At 39.7% G+C, this 20,858-nt stretch overlaps 1 protein-coding gene across 4 annotated transcripts in view; it reads right to left on the bottom strand.

The window, feature by feature from the left end:
• Window positions 1-1,422: 1,422 nt before the first annotated feature.
• Window positions 1,423-20,858, bottom strand: part of sh3kbp1 (SH3-domain kinase binding protein 1) — a 48,625-nt gene continuing 29,189 nt past the window's right edge. For 2 of the 4 annotated variants that reach the window (XM_084747579.1, XM_084747581.1), the window contains 15 exons: window positions 18,366-18,510; window positions 17,622-17,701; window positions 15,323-15,412; window positions 8,795-8,864; window positions 6,993-7,087; window positions 6,720-6,815; window positions 6,543-6,597; window positions 5,522-5,593; window positions 3,659-3,791; window positions 3,497-3,567; window positions 3,262-3,368; window positions 2,697-2,831; window positions 2,107-2,318; window positions 1,954-2,017; window positions 1,423-1,623 (listed from right to left, as the gene is read on the bottom strand). In XM_084747579.1, coding sequence (XP_084603705.1) covers window positions 1,585-1,623; window positions 1,954-2,017; window positions 2,107-2,318; window positions 2,697-2,831; window positions 3,262-3,368; window positions 3,497-3,567; window positions 3,659-3,791; window positions 5,522-5,593; window positions 6,543-6,597; window positions 6,720-6,815; window positions 6,993-7,087; window positions 8,795-8,864; window positions 15,323-15,412; window positions 17,622-17,701; window positions 18,366-18,510 — 1,464 coding nt within the window. In that variant the 3' untranslated portion in view covers window positions 1,423-1,584. The remainder of the gene's footprint in view (window positions 1,624-1,953; window positions 2,018-2,106; window positions 2,319-2,696; window positions 2,832-3,261; window positions 3,369-3,496; window positions 3,568-3,658; window positions 3,792-5,521; window positions 5,594-6,542; window positions 6,598-6,719; window positions 6,816-6,992; window positions 7,088-8,794; window positions 8,865-15,322; window positions 15,413-17,621; window positions 17,702-18,365; window positions 18,511-20,858) is intronic. The other 2 variants (XM_084747580.1, XM_084747582.1) reach the window with 2 other exon arrangements.

Genomic DNA, 20,858 nt, shown 5'->3' with positions numbered 1-20,858 from the left:
TGATTTACTGCGGGCTGTAGCTTCCTGTTAAGCTTACAGACATGAGGGTGGTACTGACCCTCTCATCTGACTCCCCCCAAGAATGATGGCCCTCGGGGGGAGGGGGGTAATATTCTGAGAAAAAAATGGCAAATAAAAAACATCCCTTGAGTTTTTTTCTTGTAAATTTTCTGGTTTAATCTCACACAATATCCAAGTTTTTTCTTGTAAATTTACAATTTAAATATCAGAGAATTTTTTTAATAGGAATATTACCTTGCAGTCCCATAATTTTTATTTTATTATTTATTTATTTATTTATTTATTTTTACCTCTGTGGCACTAATACCCCATTGTACGGGAGAGTCCTGATATGCTTGTTTTCTGTAAATTTACCACTTCAATCTCAGAAAATATTCAATTTTTGTCTTGTAAATTGTGACTTAAATATTGGTTTTTTTTTTATTTTGGAATATTTCCCCCAACCACTTTTTTTTAAAACCTCTGTGGCCTTAAAACACCCTCGTATAAGAGAGTAAAAAAAAATGAATTTGATCTCAGAATATTCTTTTTTCTCTCTAAAATTAGAGTTAGAATTAAGTTGCCTCTTTAATGTCAGAGAATATCCCAGGTTGCTCATAAAGTAACAATTTAAATATTGGAAATTCAGTTTTTTTTTGTCAGAATATTATCCCCCAGCTCCATATTTTTATTTATTTATTTATTTATTTTACCTCTGTGGTCATTATAAGCCATTGTACAGGACGGTCCTGATGTGCTTTTAATTTTAACCTCCCAACAGGCAGAATATTTGACAGCAAATAAAAAAGTTATGTCACTAAGAGGAAAGGAGTTAGGGATATATGTCCAAATGTCAGTGCTGGCGATGGCTGATGCTTCAGAATCACCCGCCTGCAGTGTACCATAGAAACATCGAGCTCAGTGTCGAACAACGTCGTCCTAATGCTAATTATGTGCCTCAAAGTATCGGCTCTGATTTTAACCTTAATCTAGCCCGATGAAGAAGTCAGGACCGGCCAAAACAACCTCACTTTAACAAAAATGTCCTTATTTTCCTTATTTTAGGTCTAAAACTCCGGTCGTCACGTGGCTGGAGAACAAGACCACACTCACACACACAGATAAGGGCGAAGGCCGCAGAGTGGACACAGAACAGCACAGAGGTCGTCTGAACCAACCGGGCTACGAAGGTCGAGTTCCAAGTTTCCTTCACACTTAGAAACAAAAAAGTACCGTGCCGTGAGGTCACCACGGCGGCCGCGGCTCTGTTGTTCTGAAGCCGTGGCAAACGCACAGCGACAGGCCGCGGTCAGTCAGTACCGGTGGCACAGCAAGCTTCGACGAGAGAGCAGTAAACGTAACAGAGAAGCCTCTTTAAAAGAAGAATAAAGAAGTAAACACAGGATAAGGCGGCGTCGGGGCGGGGAGGAGAGGTGGCTGATTCCATGGTTCTGTATTGATGCTGATGGCGATCGTGATGATCATTTGGCACGAACTTTGTTTTGGCCGAAGTGTCTCGGCCAACAGTGAGAATGTTTTCAAACGCTGGCCTCCGATGTGGTGATCAGAGTGATGATTTAGTCTTCATTTCAACACTTTCGTCTTTATGTGCTCTACTTCCAACTGCAAAACAAAGACATACATTACAATTTAGTTTCTGTAAAAATCAAAGACATTCAGCTGTTGCCCTTAATTTCTGGAATAGATCAGGAGCATGCAAAGTTCAGGTACAACATAAAAAAAAGGAACTGTATCAGAACATTTTTTTTTATTTGTAGTTTTATTTGTAGACGTGCAGACTAAAGAGCACTTCTGATCATTCTGTTATTAGAGATTTGTCCGTTATTAGGACCTTATATATTTGTTTTTGACTCTCAGCAGTCTGATCAATTTGTCATGTGACTTTCCACCCCTGATCTAAACTCTCGCTCCTCAGTCCTTTTTGAGTCTCACCTGTAAACTAAGACGCATCCTCTTCTCCTCATCCAGCGCGCTGGACAACTGCTTCATCTCCTGCCTGAAATACACACAAAAATACACACAAACACATCAGCATCGTGACTCTGATACGCCGTCTTCTCGGTAAATGCCGTGCGTGATGCGTACCTGTGCTGGCTCTTCAGCAGTTCTACGGAGGCCCTCAGGTCTCTCAGCTGGTTCCTGAGTTCCTCCAGCGTCGGGGGGGTCAGAGGCGAATGCCGGAGCTCGGGGGACGGGGTCAGACCCGAGGAGGAAGACGGAGAGGCGGGGCGATGGCCGGCATTTGGCGGGGTCAGGACAGAGGGCTTGGCGGGCAGTGGTGCTTTACTGTCGGGTACCTGAGGGGCAAACGGAAACAAAGTTCAGGGGTTATTAGAATTTATGAATTATTAATCTAAGTTTTATAAATCTAATGATACAAAAACATTTGACCTTGTATGACCTTTGCCAAACTTTTGTTTCTATGGTCAAAAATGAACTTTTAGTCTCATTTTTTCAGTCCTTAAAGGGCTCAGAAAATGTCAACATATGCAATTTCAGGACATTTATTGATGAAGAATTTCTGATATGATCAATAACTCAGAAGAAGCTACTTCTGGACCTGATGGTGAGGCTGTTTTGAGGGACAAGAAACGTGGCTCATGAAAATCTGTGGTGTGGCGCCCTCTGCTGGATTAAACAAATGGTGTAAGGAGGTGTAGTGAGGGTGGTCTTACGGAGATGATGGGAACTCCTTTTCTCAGCGAAGGGTCTACAGATCTGGAGACGGACTCCGGCTCCTCCTTCCCTCTGTCCTTCTCCTTCCTGTCCTCTACTGCGGGAGAGTCCAGGTCAGTACTGGACAGGGAGGACTGAAAGAGACACAGACATTAACATGCAGAAAAATGACTCTAATGATCTTATTTATCCAGTGCAAAGGTACCCAGGTAATGAGACTCAACAATCAACTATCTTTCTGTGAAAAATTCTACTGATTCTGCCTTTAATTTACTTTGCAGATTCATATTTTAATACTGAAAAATACATAATGTTGTATTATTATAATTATGGACAAGACTTTTTTGCCTCATTTATCAGCTGCAACATTAAAGTGATGAACACATTATTGCATCAGTAATTATAACTGTAATCATTTTTATTTTTAGTATGTATTTATATATCAAAGTATATAACTAATCTTCAGAACTTTTTGAACTTTCATGACTTTGTAGTACTGAATTGAGACACAGGATCAAAGCTTCTCATGAGTTTCGTGACAGACTGACTATAAGACAGACTCACTGGTGTGATGATCTGCGAGCGAGGCCGGCGGTCTGTGACTCGTGGCCGTGATGCCGTTGGATGACTTAGTTTCTCTGTTGATGCGACGACTGCGTCCAGGTCCACATCTGCACACACAGAAACACACAAGTTTCACTCGTGTCCAGAGACAAACAGAGAGCGCACTCTGACAGACACTGAGGCGCCACATCTTTGGTCGATCTCATTGGTCGACACTCCTGTCGGTCAAACTCACCGGTGTCATGTGACCTGTCAGGGGCAGAATCTGGTGTCGAAGCCCCGCCCTCAGACTTGGGGCTTTCACACCTGAGCAGGTAGACCATACAACAACATTAGGGCTGTGGACTCTCGGGGATGTGTGTTAAGTGTGTGTGTTCGTGTGTGAGCATGTACTGACGCTAGAGTGGGCGGTCTCTCAGGACGCCGCGGGGGATGGGAGGAGGAGGAGCTTGTCTTTGGGGGGAGGGGTTTCTTGGGGAGGATAGATGGGACGGAGGGCTTAGGGATGTCTCCGACCTTCACCTCTTCACCTACACACACACAAAATCACACAGATGTTCAAAAATAACTCAAAAAACAGACACAATATACAACATATAAACACACATGTTGAGGTGAACACGTGACTCAAACACTCACACACAGACACGTATAATAATGTGAAGGTAAAATCGAGGAGTACAGTGATGAAGGTCAGGAGCTGCAGCAGTAAAAAGGAACTAAAGCAGCCAGAGATGGTTATCAAAGAACAAAAACAGAAGAAGAGGAAAGGTCTGGAGTCGCCCAGGGCCGCAGGAACAGGACGGAAAAACAAAACAAGACGGAAAAAAATCGTTGGGTGAGAGGATTAGGAAGATCGGGTGTCAAAGTGGCAGCAGCAGTACTGAGATTTAAGAGATGAGATGAGATTTAATTTTACTGAGAAGTGATATTTTCATGTTTCATGGGTGAAAAAACTGTCAAAAAGTTGAGATTGTGCTCTTTTTAAAAAGTCTATTTTAAGAACATCCCCATAAAGACAGCAAAACCATTTATGTAAAAACATTTGAACCCTACACTTGTTCAAGTCTGTATTAGTTTACACTTAGATAGATAGATAGACAAGATAAATAGTGTATTGAATGTTGTAATAAAGTGAAAATATCTTGTAATGTCAGGAAAAACATCTTGTTATAACAATAATCTTCTCACATTATAATGTGATACTGATCTGTTTTCCTTTTTCTGTTGTGGCAGCATTCTGCTTCTGTAAAAAACACTTCTTAGGGTGAGGATTATAATGTTTAGGTCATTTTACTGCACGTTATTTCAACAAATTTTTACAACAAATGAAGTTTTTGTGTTGTTCTTGCATAGACTTCATGTCTCTCTTTCATATTTTTAAACCACCCAGTGATTAGAGTAACTTATGACATTATAATGCTTTATAAAAGTAATTATAACACATATTTAAAAGATTGCAACTACTATGATCCCAGACAAAAAAGTAAAATGTCAGTAAGTGACCACAAATTATGATGTATTATGATGCTTGACCTTATACGTAATTTTAAAATGTTTGCTTTGAATCATTATGAATATTCATGAGTACTTAAAACTATAATTATACATTGCCATACGCACAGTATAAGACATTATAATGCATTATAGACACAGGCATCACAGAAAGTGTTTACAGGTACTTTAACTTGACTTTTTCTACCACAGTTGACTAAAACTAAAAAAGTCAGGTATTCCTGACACCCTGGGATCAAATACTGTGTTTGTAGGATGTTCGGATATTGGAAAACCTTTGTCAGGTTAATTCTATTTGATTTGAACTAATATGATATCATGAGACGACTGAAAGCTTATGTTTCGCACCAGTCGGTGCCAGTGTGCATCAAGATCAAAACCACAGTGCCCCGAAGCTTCCTGTTGCACGCAGAATGATGTTGACACTGTTTCTTCAATCAAAGCTTTGTTCCTCTGCTTTACAAAGGAGAACAAACAAAGTGATATTTCTCCTGCTTTTGTTTCAGCATCCACCCGACAGAAACCAGCACGTTTGGCTCCATGTAACACCCTCGTCCTGTTCCGCTCTGACATCGAGTCTCTCTTTTATGTTGCAGAGCTAAACAGCAAATATTAATGCTGGATTAGTGATATCAGGCGCGTAAGTTGGTGATCTGTCCGTTGCCAGCTGAACAGATCAGGAGAGAGGTGTAAGCTGCTGCAGTAGTTGCAGACTGAAGGCGAGCTGAGCGGGGTTAGACTTTACCTCGATCCTGGTCTCTCTGTGGCAGATGTTCAGGTCGCTCAGGAGGAACCTTCTTGGCCTCCGACTTTTTCTCTACAGGTCAGAGTTTACAGGTTTCTGTTTTTTGTTTTCATCTGTCTCTCTTTTTCTCTCATACACATGGAAATGATTAGAACCAGGCACAAGGGTAAGGAAATAAAGGGAGGAAGAATTTATTTATTTATTTGCATTTCAAGAATAAAGTCAAAATGCTGAGAATAAAGTTGAAATGTTGACGTAATGTCGAGAGTAAAGTCGAGATATTGACAATAAAATTGTAATGTCAAGAATAAAGTCAAAATGCTGAGAATAAAGTTGAAAAAAGTCCAAATGTTGCTGATAAAGTATAAAAACTCTGAAATGAGGAAAATAAAAAAAAGTCGCTGAATAAAATAAAGCTGAAAGAAAAGTTAAAATGTTGAGAATAAAGTCAGAATGTCAAGAATAAAGTCCAAAAAGCCAAAATGTTAAAAAATAAAGTCAGAAGACCAAGAAAAAAAGTTTAAAAAATGCCCAGAATTAAGTTGCAAAATGAAGGATAAAGTTGACAGAAGCCAAAATCTTGAGACCTAAGTTGAAGTTTCTAGAATAAAATTGTAATGTTAAGAGTAAAGTTGAAAGAAGTTGAAATGTTGAGAATTAAGCCGTAATGTTCAGACCAAAGTTAAAAAAAAAAAGTCAAAACGTCCAGAATAAATTTTAAAAAATGTCAAAACATCAAGATTAAAGTCGAAAAAAGATGTCGAGAGTAACATTGAAATGTCGAAAATGTCAAAATGTTAATAAAATGGGAATGTCAAGAATAAAGTTGATTCATTTTAAATGAATTTTCATAATTTTGACTTTATTCTCAGTATATTAACTTTTATTCTCTAAATGTTATATTTTAAAGAATTCTCTCCGCTCATGTTTTCCTCTTATATCCGGCTCTAATAGTCTTCTGTAGTCAGAACATCACATACTGGAGAGGAAGAGAACAAGCTGGTGTGAGGTGTTACTGTACCTGTGGTGGTGTGTTTGGCTGACGGCGCGCTGGGAGGAGGTGGTTTCTTTGGTCTCTGAAAACACACACAGACACAGAAACATCACAAAAACACTCCAGGAATGTACCATGTCTGCGACACTTTGTCCTCCTTCTGACATCACGGTAAACAGACGACTTCTGCACAAGCGTCCTCACCTCTTTCTCCACTTCTAGCAGCTTGACAAAGTTGTCTGGGAAGACTCCTTGCCTCCCCCCGATCTCACCCATCCACCAGCCCGCATCAGCGCAGTCCTGGACGACAGACAGCAAAGTGTTTCTGAGCTGCAGAAATGTATTTAATGTGCGCCTGGATGCAAATTGTATTTCCCTTCACCGCACAAACAAATCAAAGTAACCAAATGATGCAAACATGCGAGAATCAGAGCAGACACGCCCACACATGAACCAAGTTAACACACACCGACTCACCTTTGTGATGATGTTGACGATGTCCCCCTCTTTGATGGACAGCTCGTCTTCATTTTGTGCTTCGTATGGAAAGAGGACTTTACACTGCTCCCGCACTGTCAATCAAAATTCAACACAAAGTCAGACAAGAGCCATGTAGTTACACAATTATGTTGTTCAGATGACACTTTCTTTCTTTTTTAATTAAGAAAATGAAGCACACGTTTGTTTTGTTCTACTGCGCCCTCTGGTGGCATAAATGTCATATGCAGCACCTTTAAAGGTTATCGTGGTTTAGCATAATTTGCACATCACAGAAGAGAGGACTATTTGTCTCTCTTGACGGCACTCGGCGTTGGAGGAAAGGTCTGGCTCCACACACTGATATTCTGCTGCTCGTTTGCATTTCTCTAAACCAATCACAATCATCCTGGGTGGAGCTAAGAGCAGGATGCAACAACGGTGCTGCTGCAAAACAGTGTCAGGGGGGAAACTGCTGCAGCCCCTGAACTTCAACTTGCAAACTCTGGCATTAAAATGACTACATCACTGCAAAAGCAATGACCATTTCCTATATCATTTTTGTGTATATTTTTTGTTTTAAAAGGAACTACAACTAAAACTAATTATAAAACACTTGTAAAATGATCTAGGAAATAAATTAACCTTGTTCACAGTAGACAGAGTCGTCTTGTCACAAGAACAGCTCAGAAAACTCTCAGAAAAAAAAGAGGAAGAACTGCCCCTGTGGGTGAGCTGAAACAAAACAAAACAGAGGCCTTGGTTTACAGTGATTTTAGAAGAGCTGACGGAGACGCTGTTAAAACCCCTTAGCTGTCCTTCAGTCACTGTACATGACTTAATGCTTTTAACAGTTACTACATAAACCTGACATAAAACAAGCACACAACAACTGCAACAATTCATTAACAAAAAATCGTTTTCCACCAAGTAATGTTATCTTTAGCAGCATCTAGCAGAGTGGTTGCCAGTCAACACACAGACGCAGTGGAAAGTCTGTTTAAAAATCAGCGTTTATTAGCATTTAATAGGATAGTGACTATATTAATTGTGCAGTTGTTGAAGTAGTTCAATTATATCAGCGCTCCTCCTCTTTGCAGGTACAGGTGTGTTTGACTCTGGACAGGTGTGTTTTTAATTGTGCAGTGCCTGAAACGATGATGTTGCTCCAGCATCTTTTCTCATTGTAGCCAGACTGCAGACAATTCATAATTATGCTCCGTCAGTAACACGATTTCTCCGGCCTCAGCTAATTTTTTTCATGACCCCAAGAAAAAGCTGTTGCTAATGATGAAGTCAGGACCTTTCAGCAAACACCAGGATCGTCTGGTCAGTGAGTCACTGATGCACGTAGGCTGAAACCATATGGTTCACCTCTCCTCTTTTTCACAGGGGCTTAAAACTGATTTAACAATATTTTAGTGATTGTTTTAAAATCAAAAGCCAGATCTTTCTCAGCACACCAGGTCTGAAAACAGAGAACAGACCACATAGTTTATTTAGTGGTGCTGGCTTTGTTTCTTTGCTTCGCTGTCATTAATTTCAGAGTGACTTCTTTTTATTTTATTTTCCTCCACGCTTTGCCCAACCGGTAACAATTTGTTAATCTGATGTAATGCATTCACAGAGTATTTTACAACAGCTTCAAATGCGGCTCAGTCAATCAAAAGGAAAGGAAGAACTGTGGAGAGCTACTATGACTGGTTAAGGAAAATATCCTAACTGTTTATCAGACTGCTTAACCATGTCATTTATATTGTTATTTTTGTTAGCATGATCTATGTAACAGTAAAGTTTCTTACCTTTGGTTTTGCTGTCAGGTTCGGTCTTCATGGTTTCAGGGGCGACGCTCGCTGCTTTCCCCTCGTTGACCTGAGTGAACGACAGCTTTAGTTTCAGACACATTCACATCACGCCTACAATAGACATAATGGTTTTATAATCAGCAGAGCACTTTCCGTTTTTGGTTATATCCTGTCTAATTCGGTGTGAGACTTCCTGTGCCTGTCATGACGAGTTTCACCAAACTCTCTGGGGGATAGCGTGACCTTTGATTCTGTTGTTGGCGTGAGTGACGGCAGAAGAGCACATTGACTCGCTAATATTAGTACAGAAACTGACACCTGTGCATCTTCCTCCCAGTATAATCAGTGAATGTATGAAAGTGCTGTTTGATAATATATTACATATATATATATACTACATAATATATACACCTGAGGTCAGCTGAAACTGTCGGCTCATTTAAATCAGGGCTTAAAACATTACTGTTTACTGCAGCCTACCAGTGAAGTGGATACGTTACATATTTTTAGGATAATCTGTAGCTATTGTTTTTACATCTGTCTGCTGTTGCTTTTGTTTTATGTTTGCTTCTTTCTTTAAATGCATTTTCTGTAATGTTTTAAACTATTTATTGTCCTGCTTTTAGCTTTTGTTTTTAAGTATCTCAAACACAATTTTAATGTTCTTTTAATGTTTCTATTTTAATGCATTTTCAAGTTCTGTAAAGCACCTTGAATTGCCTTGTGGATGATTGGTGCTGTATAAATAAAATTGCCTTGCCTTACATGCTAAATTTCCAGCAATTGAGTTCAACTGCAAAAACATTTTGACATTTGTCATTGCTTACCATGTATGTTGGCCAGTAATTAGAAAAATAAAACATCTAAAAGTGGCCTCATAAATGCAAAATTGCTACTTTCATACGGGGGTTAAATGCTATTACTATTACATTACTTTATTCTTTATCATAATTTTCCTTTATTTAGAGCCTCTTTAGCTTCTATAAAACGAGTCTTCGTGGGACAGATATAAAATCATAACGATAAAAACAAGTATTTACCTAACAAAACTAAGAATCACATTCACCATGTTACCCACTCTGGCTCTTTGACGTACTAAATGCTAAAAGCAAAAGTGGCTAATTGGTTAAATGCTATCACTATATATCTTTATCTTCAGTTTATCTTTATTTAGACTTAACCGCCACATAGTGATTGCTAGTCTACCTGGGATATGCATTTTTAAAAAAGGAATTACTCAACAACTTGACATGCACCAAACACTGACATCTGTAATGCCGGCATGATGTAAAATCACAAGTGAAACAAGGGAGGGTCATGTAAAAATGAGCTAATCTCACAAATGAAAGGGTAAAAAAAATACATTGAAAGACAAAAATAAACAACAATTAGCTTGAAATAATCACTATTCTCCAGTGAACAGCACTGTCCCACAGCTCCAATCTAACCAGCTAATTAGAGAGGATGAGATCGGATTTAGCACAAAAACCACCATGCTGACTTGATGATGAGTGTATGCTGAGTGTGTGTATGAGTGTGTGCGCTGTGTGGGCTGTTAAAGGAGCCGTTGTTTTCCGGCTGGAGTGGATCCCTCGACGGTGTTTGTGGAACCAGGGTGGCTCTTCCACAGGAAAACACACACTCACACACACACATACATGCATTGACAAGACCCGGTCTGTCCCGAACACACACGCAGCTCTGTTCTGTTTGGCCCGGGGAGAAAAAAAAATCCACGCCGCCGCCTCCTCCCCCTCCGCCAGCTTCATTCGTCTCTCTACACCCTTTCCTCCTTCTCTCCTCCCCTCTGTAATGAGACCCATGTGGTGCCACAGCCATTGAGACATAATGACAACATCACAGAGACGTTTTAATGTCCGACTATCACGTTTCTGGGATTGACCCAATAAATTTTTTTTTTTTAATTTCACAGCTTTTAGCGCTGAAAAGAAAAGAAGAATTATTGTGTTATTTAGTGCTGGAGGGACCTCACATGACCCTAAAGCTGCATTTACTGTACTGTACATCTTAGTGTTTCAGAGCCGCATCACTGTTAACCAAATCACCCGCAGAACAAAGAGGCAGGAAATTCAAACCAGACTAAATCCTGCATGGTGTCAGTGTAGTTACTCAACTCTGTGTAGGTTTCACACTGAAACTGTGAAACAAACATCCTGTAAACAAAACACTGATGTGCTATCAGTGAAAACAAAACAAACAAACAAAAATGGGGCTGCGTATCACCAGAGTAACGGCTAACTCTACCTGCAGTTAGCTAGTCTGGACTGGGAGCTCGGAGCACCAGGGGAGAGCCACTGAGAGGAGGGGATTTTCAGGCCTGCAGCTGGGAGGCGCAGAAGAGACTTGAGACAGGACTCCCAGGGGATTCCTGTGGAATTCCTGTGCGATTCCTGCAAAATGGCAGTCAATTTCACTATTCTGGATGAGACGGAAAGCATTTTGCACCAAAAACGGAGCCAGGCAAGTGGTCAGCGGGACACAGCCGGAGCGGGGACCAAACACAGCCTCGAAAACCGACAGGGGCCAGTTTGACGACAGGGAATACTGTACCGAGCCGAGTCGACAGCTAATCTGACACGCCAGATGGTTTGGGAAGTCATATTTAGAAACTGTTTGGAAAAGGGCAGGCACTTCAAAAAAACAGTCGGCAGGTGACTGGATGAACCATCTGTATCACATCTAACACAAGCTAACTTCAACCAATCAGATCAACTCCACTCCTATTTTATCATAGAACTTTCTCGTTTTCTTGGCCTTTTTTTGTTTTTCATGGGACGTTAAATTAAAATGATATATTCCAGCGTTTTTGAAAACAGAACAAGGCCGAGTTTATCTCTGAGTCACCTAACTGCTGTATAAAGCACAGACAAAATCTAACTTTATGACACTGCATCAGACCGTCACCATGCTCTCTATTATTATTATCAAAATAACATCATAAAGACACCAAATATTTCTGTACGCCTTTCTTCTGTTTGACTCCACTGTTCTGCTGACTGTGAGGAAATAAAATAAATTGGTCCAATGCATCTAAATATATTTCATTGTCCAATAACAATGGACAATGAGCCTTGGAAATGATTATATCTCCCTTGCTGGGCTCAAAACTTCCTATTAACAAATACGAGAAATAAAAAATACATACAGTATATGTGATCAGGAAATCAAGAACTTTGCAGGGTAAAACTGAATTTTTCTATTACATATTTGAAACTAGACAGCCAACTAGTGTGATCCCTGTCAATGGCACCTCAAAAACTAGCTAAACCTGGTGTTAACCATGAATATTGTATTACTTAATTCATTTGACAGTGTGTTTTAAAGGAAATTCGTCATAGAGATCAACTTCCCCTCCTAACCTCCACCCTGTTGACTTTTGTTTTACTGTACCATTGAAGACTCAGCTGATCTCACGGATGAGTGACTTTGAGTCACCGCAAAGAAAAAAACAAAAAAAAAATCACAGAAACTTCCCCTTTTTCTGGCATCAGAGCCAGATGTTGAACAGAGGCACAAGAATAATCCAGATTATAATTTGTCAGCCAGCGGAAAAAAAGCACTCAAAACATACTTAAACCAGCATTCGATCACGGTGAGCATCTGTGCAGCGACGCACGAAACATGGCTGCTGCTGCTGCATCCGCGTTGTACGAGCAGCCGACCCTCCAGTTCAGTTATAAAGTTTGACGTGGCTTCACATGACTCAGCGTCCCTTCCCCCCCCCCACCGTCCCGGATGGAGACTCTCTGCTGTCACCTCCTCCAGAGCCTCATTAGAGAGCGGAGAGACTCGTCTGACCATAAAGAAACATAACAACGTCCCGCTCAGCAGGACAGGCTGACAAACATCCTCAGAGCAAACACACACAGGGATTATAGGACGGTTTCATGACCAGTGGAGGCTTTTAAAAGCTGTTTGAAAAACAGTTGTATTTGTGTTTTTCACCCACTTAATTAATTGCATCTTTATCACATGTCTCTTATTTTCTTCACCTCTAAATTTCAGCTTTTATCTCAAAATGTGCAGTGATTCATGCGTTGTGGCTCAGCCTCGGTGTCATTGGCTGACTTTCAGGTTTGGTGCAGTTGATGAGGTTATGATGCAAAAAATAAATAAACAAATCTTTTCTTTATGTTCTCTGTCCCAAATGTCTGGAGGGAAATTGGAAAAGGGGAATTTGTGTGTCTCATCCCATAAAATGCTTTTAAATTGAAGAATGAAAGAATTTATAGGCAGATTCTTGTTTTAATTTACCTGGCTGCACAACTAACTCTTTGAAATGCTTGTAATGTGAGTTTCCTGTGCTTTTTTTTTATTTTGTCTCCTTTGCAACTATCTTTTTTTAATCTAAGGCTGCTGAATATCTTCACAATGTCTCCCTTCAAAAAGAGTTTCTTACTCACAATGCAACTATCATGGTTGAATAAAGATTAAAAGAAATAAAGAGCATAAAATCCTACATAAAGCAGGATTTTGTAAAGGTTGTTTATTTTGATTACAAAATAAAGGAATCAGGAAGTTTTATGGGCTTCCAAAAGCAGTTTCACCCTGCCAGGAACAATGTTTAATTTCATGAACATAGATAAGGTCATGGACGTGGCAATAAACTTCTTAACTCTTCATGGATGCTGTCGTCCGTGGCCAACATTACTATCTTCAGTTTTTCTGAAATAAAGATGCTGGTATCGTATGAAACTAGATGACCTCAGCCGTCCACGGGTCGACTGATACGTCGTGCTAGCTTCTCAAAAAGGAGGCTAAATATTTCTGCATAATTGGATCCCTAAACGGTGTTGGAGTTGCATAAATTGGATCTGCCTGGGAAGCTTGTGGATTCAGTGAGCTCAGTTATTATTCATGAGTGATGATTTTTGTCCCCATGGTAACCATTTAATTTCACCATCAACATACAAAATGACCTGCAGTGACCTCTTGGATAATCACAGCCAACTACAAACTAGAGACTTGCGGCATTCAGACAATGTATAGCTTTCCTAAATATATTGATAATATGGGGGTTTCCAGAACATCGCTGAAAAATACCATTTAAAATACAAAAATCTACAAATAAGATTTTTGCTGCCAAATCACAGCATATATTTTTGCATGGTGTTCCTTAAAGTCTTGATGTCTTAATGTGGTATTTCTAACCATTTTTATCAATTTTGAGTGTTAAAAAATGGGAGAATCAATCCAAAAAATTGCTGCAACAACTTACAAGACATAACTGAACATTGAGAATGGTCATCATATACATCCTAAGCCATTATATATCTTAAACTCTCAAGATTTGAATAGACACCTAAAGAAAACACAATTTCTATAACAGATTTATGACTAGAAAAACATGACACACGGTGCTGAACTGCATCTCAGATTACTCTTTAGGTTCTCAGCTTTCAGAGGATATATAACACTTGTATGTAGCATACTGCTGATCTGTTCCTAAAAAAGACATTTTCTTCCTCCCACTGGTTTCTAGACATGCAGGTACTTTTGGTTATATTTTCAGAGCGTTTCAGACACACTGTATGAATTTTAAACAGCTTAAAATTTTGGTGAAAAGTTCTTTGTAATTTTTGTGAACTGACCCTTTAATCCCATATCCATTAACTTGTGCATTTGCATGACAAAAAATATAAAGTATTCAGCATCTCCCTCTAGAAATGTCTAAAAATTCTTGGCAGGGTGAGGCAGCCTTTGAACTGGTATTTTGACCTTCAGCAGACAAATAACCCTTTATAGAGACAGAGACTTGTTCATTTGTTCCTTTCTTCTGTAATCTAAATAAGAAAAAAAGGCATAAAAATACTTTTCTGCATGCTTTATCTGTACATTTAACTCCAAACCCTCTGAGCAACTGAGCATTTTAATTCAACATGAAACAGAGCCCCTGAAGCAGAGAGAAAATCTGAGGGTAACAGAAGAAGAAACATGAGAATCAAAAGGATGAAAACAAAATTAATCTCATGTGTGAAGAAAACAAAAATCTAAACGAGGAACAGAAATAGAGAAAACTTGACCCTACCGTCCTCTCCTCTGGTTCCAGTTAAACACAGACAGACAGACGGACGGACGGACGGAGCTCCAGCAGCAGCAGCAGACAGTGTGTGTGTGTGTGTGTGTGTGAATATGTAAACGTCAGTGAAACGCTGTATTACCTCCCCTCCTCTCTCCCTCTCTCTCTGTCTGCCCTGTGGAGCTCTCACTTCTGCTTTGCTTGTCAAATCCCTGCAGGATGTGTGTGTGTGTGTGTGTGTGTGTGTGTTGTTGTGTGTGTCAACATTAAAACCACTTCCTGTGCTGTTAAACTGAAACGGAGGAAGGGGAGGAGCCAAGACTGCAGACTTCCTTCCCTCAATACTCACAATACAATGATCACAGTATCAAAAAATGTATGAAGTAAGCGTGTCCACTGTGTGTGTGTGTGTGTGTGTGTGTGTGTGTGTGTGTGTGTGTGTGTGTGTGTGTGTGTGTGTGTGTGTGTGTGTGCGCGTGTCTCACCTTGTCCACCTCTGAGTCCACATCCATCGACCGCGGTCTGAGCTTGATGGGCTGGTCCTTGAAGATGTCACCAAAGCCAAACCCTCGGATCTACAGGTGGATTAAAGAAGTCAAATGACGCGTAATGAAAGACGACATTTAAAGCATTATTTAAAGATTAAATATTTTTAACCCTTTTAGATTACAGCCTCTGTGTCAGTTTCTGTGTCGTGACAAATTTCCAACTGAAACAGGATGGGCAGGTGGGACATAATGTGTGGAAGGATTTGATTTGAACTTTGACAGGTGGACATGTCATAACACACATACTGTAACGATGCTAGCTAGCTAACAAACGAACGGCAGCTCTGTCCTGCTAAGACTGATTGACTGAGCAGATGTCATGATATAGTTGAATTTGGTTGGTTCAATCTTATGTAAGCACATGTTATATTTCGTTTTACAGGAAGATAACATGGTTATTTTTTTTTTACCTCTGCACATATTTTCAGCGCTGTTTGTTTGTCTGTTTGTCTGCAGGATTATGGAAAAACTACTGATCTAATTTTCTTGAAACTTGGTGGAAGAGTGTAACGTCGGCCAAGGAAGAGCCCATTTAATTTTGGAGCGGTTCTAAATTACAGGGCAGATACACAAATTATTTTTCATTTTCATTAACACTGCAAAATAGTTTATTTGCCCTTGGTGAAATAAATGTCATACATCTTAAAATCCAGTACATAGTAGTAAAGTTCAGTCAGTACTGACAAATTGCTCTGCAAATAACCTCCTAGTTTTGGCGTATATTGCTAAAAAGGTGCACTATATGACTGGGGATGTGACCTAAAAGGAGTTAAAAGACATTTTTCATTTTATCTCAGCTGTACAGAGGTGACCCTGAAAGTTTGCAGCTTGTTTTGTGGGTGGCAGCAGCTGCAGTCTGCTGGAGGAGTTTCAGTGGATTTAAATGTCATCCAGAGTCACCAACACTGCAGCATAATCTCACTTCTCCACTGTCTGTCGTCTTGTCTGAATGCTCAGTTTGTCCCAGACGCTCATGCTGTTCCCAAAATATGACTGATAACAGCTTCCGTTTGACTCTCGGAGCTGTTTGTGACCTTCAGCAAATGTAGCTGCGTGCAGCAAATCTAAACTGCTGGCTGCACCGTCAACACATACTGTGAGTTTTGGCACATTGTTAGTCTGATAATCAGACTGAATCTTCATTTAGTTTCACTTCATTCACTCACCCTGACTAGGTACTGTCAGTGTGGTTTTAATTACGTCATCTCGCCGTTCACTCTTCTTCTACAGTGATTTAATGGCACCTAACTGGAGAATCAGTGCCACCAGCTGTTTAACTTTACGAACCTGATCCTAACAATTGCATCACGGTAGTGGATGGAAACGTGCATTAATTTGCATTTTCTTTCGCCAGTTTTCTTGAAATTCATTTAAAATTTACATTTGGATGCAGACTTAGCTGTCGTTTTCATGTCAGCCTAGTGGATTGTTTTGTTTTCTTTTGTCTTAACCAATCAGGAGCAAGAGACAATGTCAAAATGGTTCTCAAACTGACAAGCTGATAAATTTTCATATTCAAAAATAGATTTTCCTGGAGTATTTCTTCAAAACATAAATAATCTTATATTAAATACACTTGCAGCATTAACTCTGATTGTTGTAACTATAGCTGTAAGGAGATGTGACCTTTGGGAAAATGACTGGTGGCCTTCGTCACACCAGCAGGTGGTTTTATTTTTTATTTTGTTCTGGGAAAAACAGTGTCACCTTCCTGTTTTGTGTTATAAAGGAAACCTGCCGGATTTCAAACTAAATGTGACTCTGTGTGAAGTTCACAGTGTTCGCTACAGGCAGGAGGAATTATTATTACTTTTGCATTACTGTAAAAGCAACATTTTGCTTTTGTAGTTGGCTTAAGTGGAACTATTTTGTATAGGATTGCAACTCGTGATTATTTGTAATATTGATTAACCTGCTTTCTATATTAATTGATCAAATGTTTGGTTTGTAAAACTTAAGAAAAATAGTCAGATATGCTCTCACATCTCACGTTTACCAGAATCCAAAGTGACACCAGTACAAAACCCAGACTTATTAAAAACAGACTGAAATAAGGAATAAAGATTTTTTTGCAGAGTTTCAGATCATCCTTGTCTGATGATGGTCCTCAGACTAAAACACTGAAATAAGTGCATTAAAAATGAATTGTTTTGGAGTTGCAGAGAAATGTATATATGGAAAGAGCTGCACATTCTGCAGCATCAGAGTTAAATCTGTACAGCACATCATTGATTACCTTCTTGGGTTGGATTTCTCCTGACCCCGTCTCTGACCGACTGTCTCCTCCATCACTTTCACTGCCTGGACTGTCTTTACCTACACACACAGAATACACAGTGTTAGTTCACTGCAGCACTGCCGTAAAGGTTTAATAATTTAAATGAAAATATCATGAAAATTTAAACATCATAAGTCATTCATTTTGCAACCAGAGCCTGTTGCTTATGTTTTATTCTTATTCCACAGGTCACACATGCGCAAATTCAGTTCAACTTTGATGAACTTTGACAGGTGGCGTCGCAGCCTCACTCAAGAGGAAAGACCTGACTGTCGCTTGCCTCGGCCTGTGATGGCCACTCCCATTCATTCACGCATGTGTGACCATGGCCTTATGTGGGTGCCTTGTGAGAGAGTCACAATTCTCTAAATGAGTGGTTCAGTTTGACTTTTGATTTTACGGTCAACCGCGCAGCCAAACTTTAATTTCAGGTCCACAAAAGAATAAATTAAATAAAAATTTTAAAAAATCCTGAACACAGAAATTGTGAACAAAAGTCTACCGGTCAATACTACATAGTTCTCAGTGTTTTCAGCAACTTTTTCTCACATGTTTTGTGTTTAAAAGAAAACAGATAGATTAAAAAGATAGTCTTCATGGTTTTAAGTGTGATATAACAGCAGGTAAGCTGCGCTGTGTCCTTGAAGTGTTGTTTCTTCCTCCTCGTGCATTTCCCATCATCTGATTGGCTGAGAGACTCACTTGTGCGGCTGCTGCGCTGCTCCTCCTGTGAGGTGGGCGTGTCTAAAGAGGGCGGGTCCGACTCTGTCAGGATTTCTTTGGTGAAGTTGGAGGGAAACATTCCAGTCTTCCCATTTAGAAATCCCTCCCACCAGCCCTCCTCTACCTGAACACACACAAACACACACACACACATTAACAAACATTTACACAGACATCTGCATGTCCACGCACAGAAATCTACGCACAAACACTCATGTAGCTCACTGAAAACCCCAGTGTGAAGAGGAAGAGGAAGAGTTGTGTTAAGGTTTAAAGTTAATTTTGTCTGAAGGTCACATCAGAGTGGCAGCTGGGCTCATCAGAAGGAAACTGACCTTTTTGCACAGCAGACATTTTGACTCGTCACGGCACGAAAATCACAGGTGAAACAAATTTAAGCCAGTGAGCACAATACCAGGACCAAGGAAACACCCTGGACGCTGTCTTTTTAACGTCATCAGTCGCACCTGTGACTTTCCTTTTCCCTGGTTTGTGGCTAAAATTCATTTCTGATCTGCTGTTACATAAAGATCTATCAGGTGTCACCGTCCCCAGAGTCTAAACTAAATATGGAGAAGTAGCGCTCAGTTTCTGTGCACCGCAAACACCTGGAACAAACTCCCAGAAGACTTGAGGTCTCCTTCAGCTCTCAGTTCTTTTAAACCGAGCCGTAATAAGCTCGTGTTTCCCACAGTCTTTTATTTAATGAAATCTGGGGCAACTCATTCATATGCACTGCACTGTGATTTCTATTCTCCTGATTAATCTGTTTCACTTCTTTTTGCTCTATTGTCTATTATTTCTCAAAATTCAATATCTCAAAATTTCTATAGACTTTCCTTGCTTCAGCCACATCTCCATCTGTCTCCAATGCAAACGTGCTTCAGATCATTTCAATATTTTAGACGGCCTGACTGACAATTTTCTTGACGCTCGTATTGATATTTGAGAGTCCAAAAAAAGAAAAATCTGATAATAATACACAACAGCCAACGTTTTTGATAAGAATCGCTTTACGATTCAAACTAACAAGTGTTACTGATTAATCTACCAATTATTTACTTGATTAATCAGTTATAGTTTTGTCTCTAGCAGTAGTCTGTCCTCTGTCTGGGATGAAGAGGAGATTGCTTGGCTCAGGTCTGAAGTTGCTCCATATTCTTCATTTTATGTTTGCAGTCTAACTATAATTTAATCATCCTGTGTGTCCATACTGTTATCTTAAAACATTGGTCTGTCCTGCACACATGGCATGTCAGTATGTCCTGGAGGACGGGTCCATCTTCTTCTATTTTTCTCCATTATATTGTTTTTGGGGGGATTTTTTCCTTTATCTGATTTAGGGGAGCTCCTTCACATGCACATAAACAATCTGTTTGACTTAAACATTTGCACGTTGCACATTCTCAGTTTCTGTATATAGTATTATATTGTAATGCATTTTTATCCTATTTATTTTGGACTTAATTTCTATTTTTATCTTATTTCCTACTACATTTCCCCGCGCCCTGGTTCTTTTTTGTGCTGCTGTATCAAAATCAAAGTTCTCCAACAGGGGATCAATAAAGGCACATCTTATTTTATAGGCTGTAGATTTTAAAGCCCCTGGAGGTAAATTTGTGATATGGGGAAAAAAAAAGAAATGAATGTCACGGTCTGTGATGTGTGTCAACCTGGGACCACTTCTGTGCCGACCTCCCCTTCCTCTCCACTTTGATGTACCCTGTGTAGGCTTTTTGTATTATTTTTTTTTATTGTTTTTATGTCTTGCTGCAAAACAAATTGCCCTTCGGGGACCAATAAAGTTGAAAGTCAAAGTGAAGTTAACAATCTTGAGCTTCAAAATGCTTGTTCAGTTCTACAAACAGTCTAAAACCCAAACGTGTTCGATTTGCTCTGACTGAAGACTAAGAAAACCCACAAATACTACTGCAACAGTGAGTGTTTCATTTCTTTTAACCAACTAAAGAATTAACTGCTTCATTATTTCACTTCTAAAGCTGGGTATCAGTGCTCCAAACCAAAATAATCCAGTTCAAAGTAGTGTTGAAACTTCTCCAGTCAAACGATAACTGCGTTCAATCCTTTTTGTACCCAGATTAAAAAAAAAAAAAGGTTTATATGGTTTTCTGTTCCATGAAGTGATACCAAGACCGTTGAGTCTTTAATAATATCAATCACACCTGTGTTTTTCTTTTTCCTGGTTTCAAACACATCTCTGATCTGCTGCCCAGACCTCTCAGGTGGTCTCAGGTGTGTTCGCTGTCCCCAGAGTCCAAATTAAATACAGAGAGGCAGCGTTCAGTTTCTGTGCGCCACGTACACACGCGTGGAACAAACTCCCAGCGGACCTGAGCTCTGCTTCAACTCTTGGATCTTTTAAAAGTAAATTCTCCTGTTTAATCAAAGACAGCTTGCAGTAAAACAAGGATCACAGTAAATTACAATCAAATGGTTAACCCCTTTTCTTAC

Source organism: Lutjanus erythropterus, chromosome 21, assembly GCF_056507025.1.
Source record: "Lutjanus erythropterus isolate fLutEry1 chromosome 21, fLutEry1.hap2, whole genome shotgun sequence".
Classification (NCBI taxonomy): Eukaryota; Metazoa; Chordata; class Actinopteri; order Lutjaniformes; family Lutjanidae; genus Lutjanus; species Lutjanus erythropterus.
Note: the sequence above shows the minus strand (reverse complement) of the source record. Positions and strands in the feature narration are given on the sequence as shown.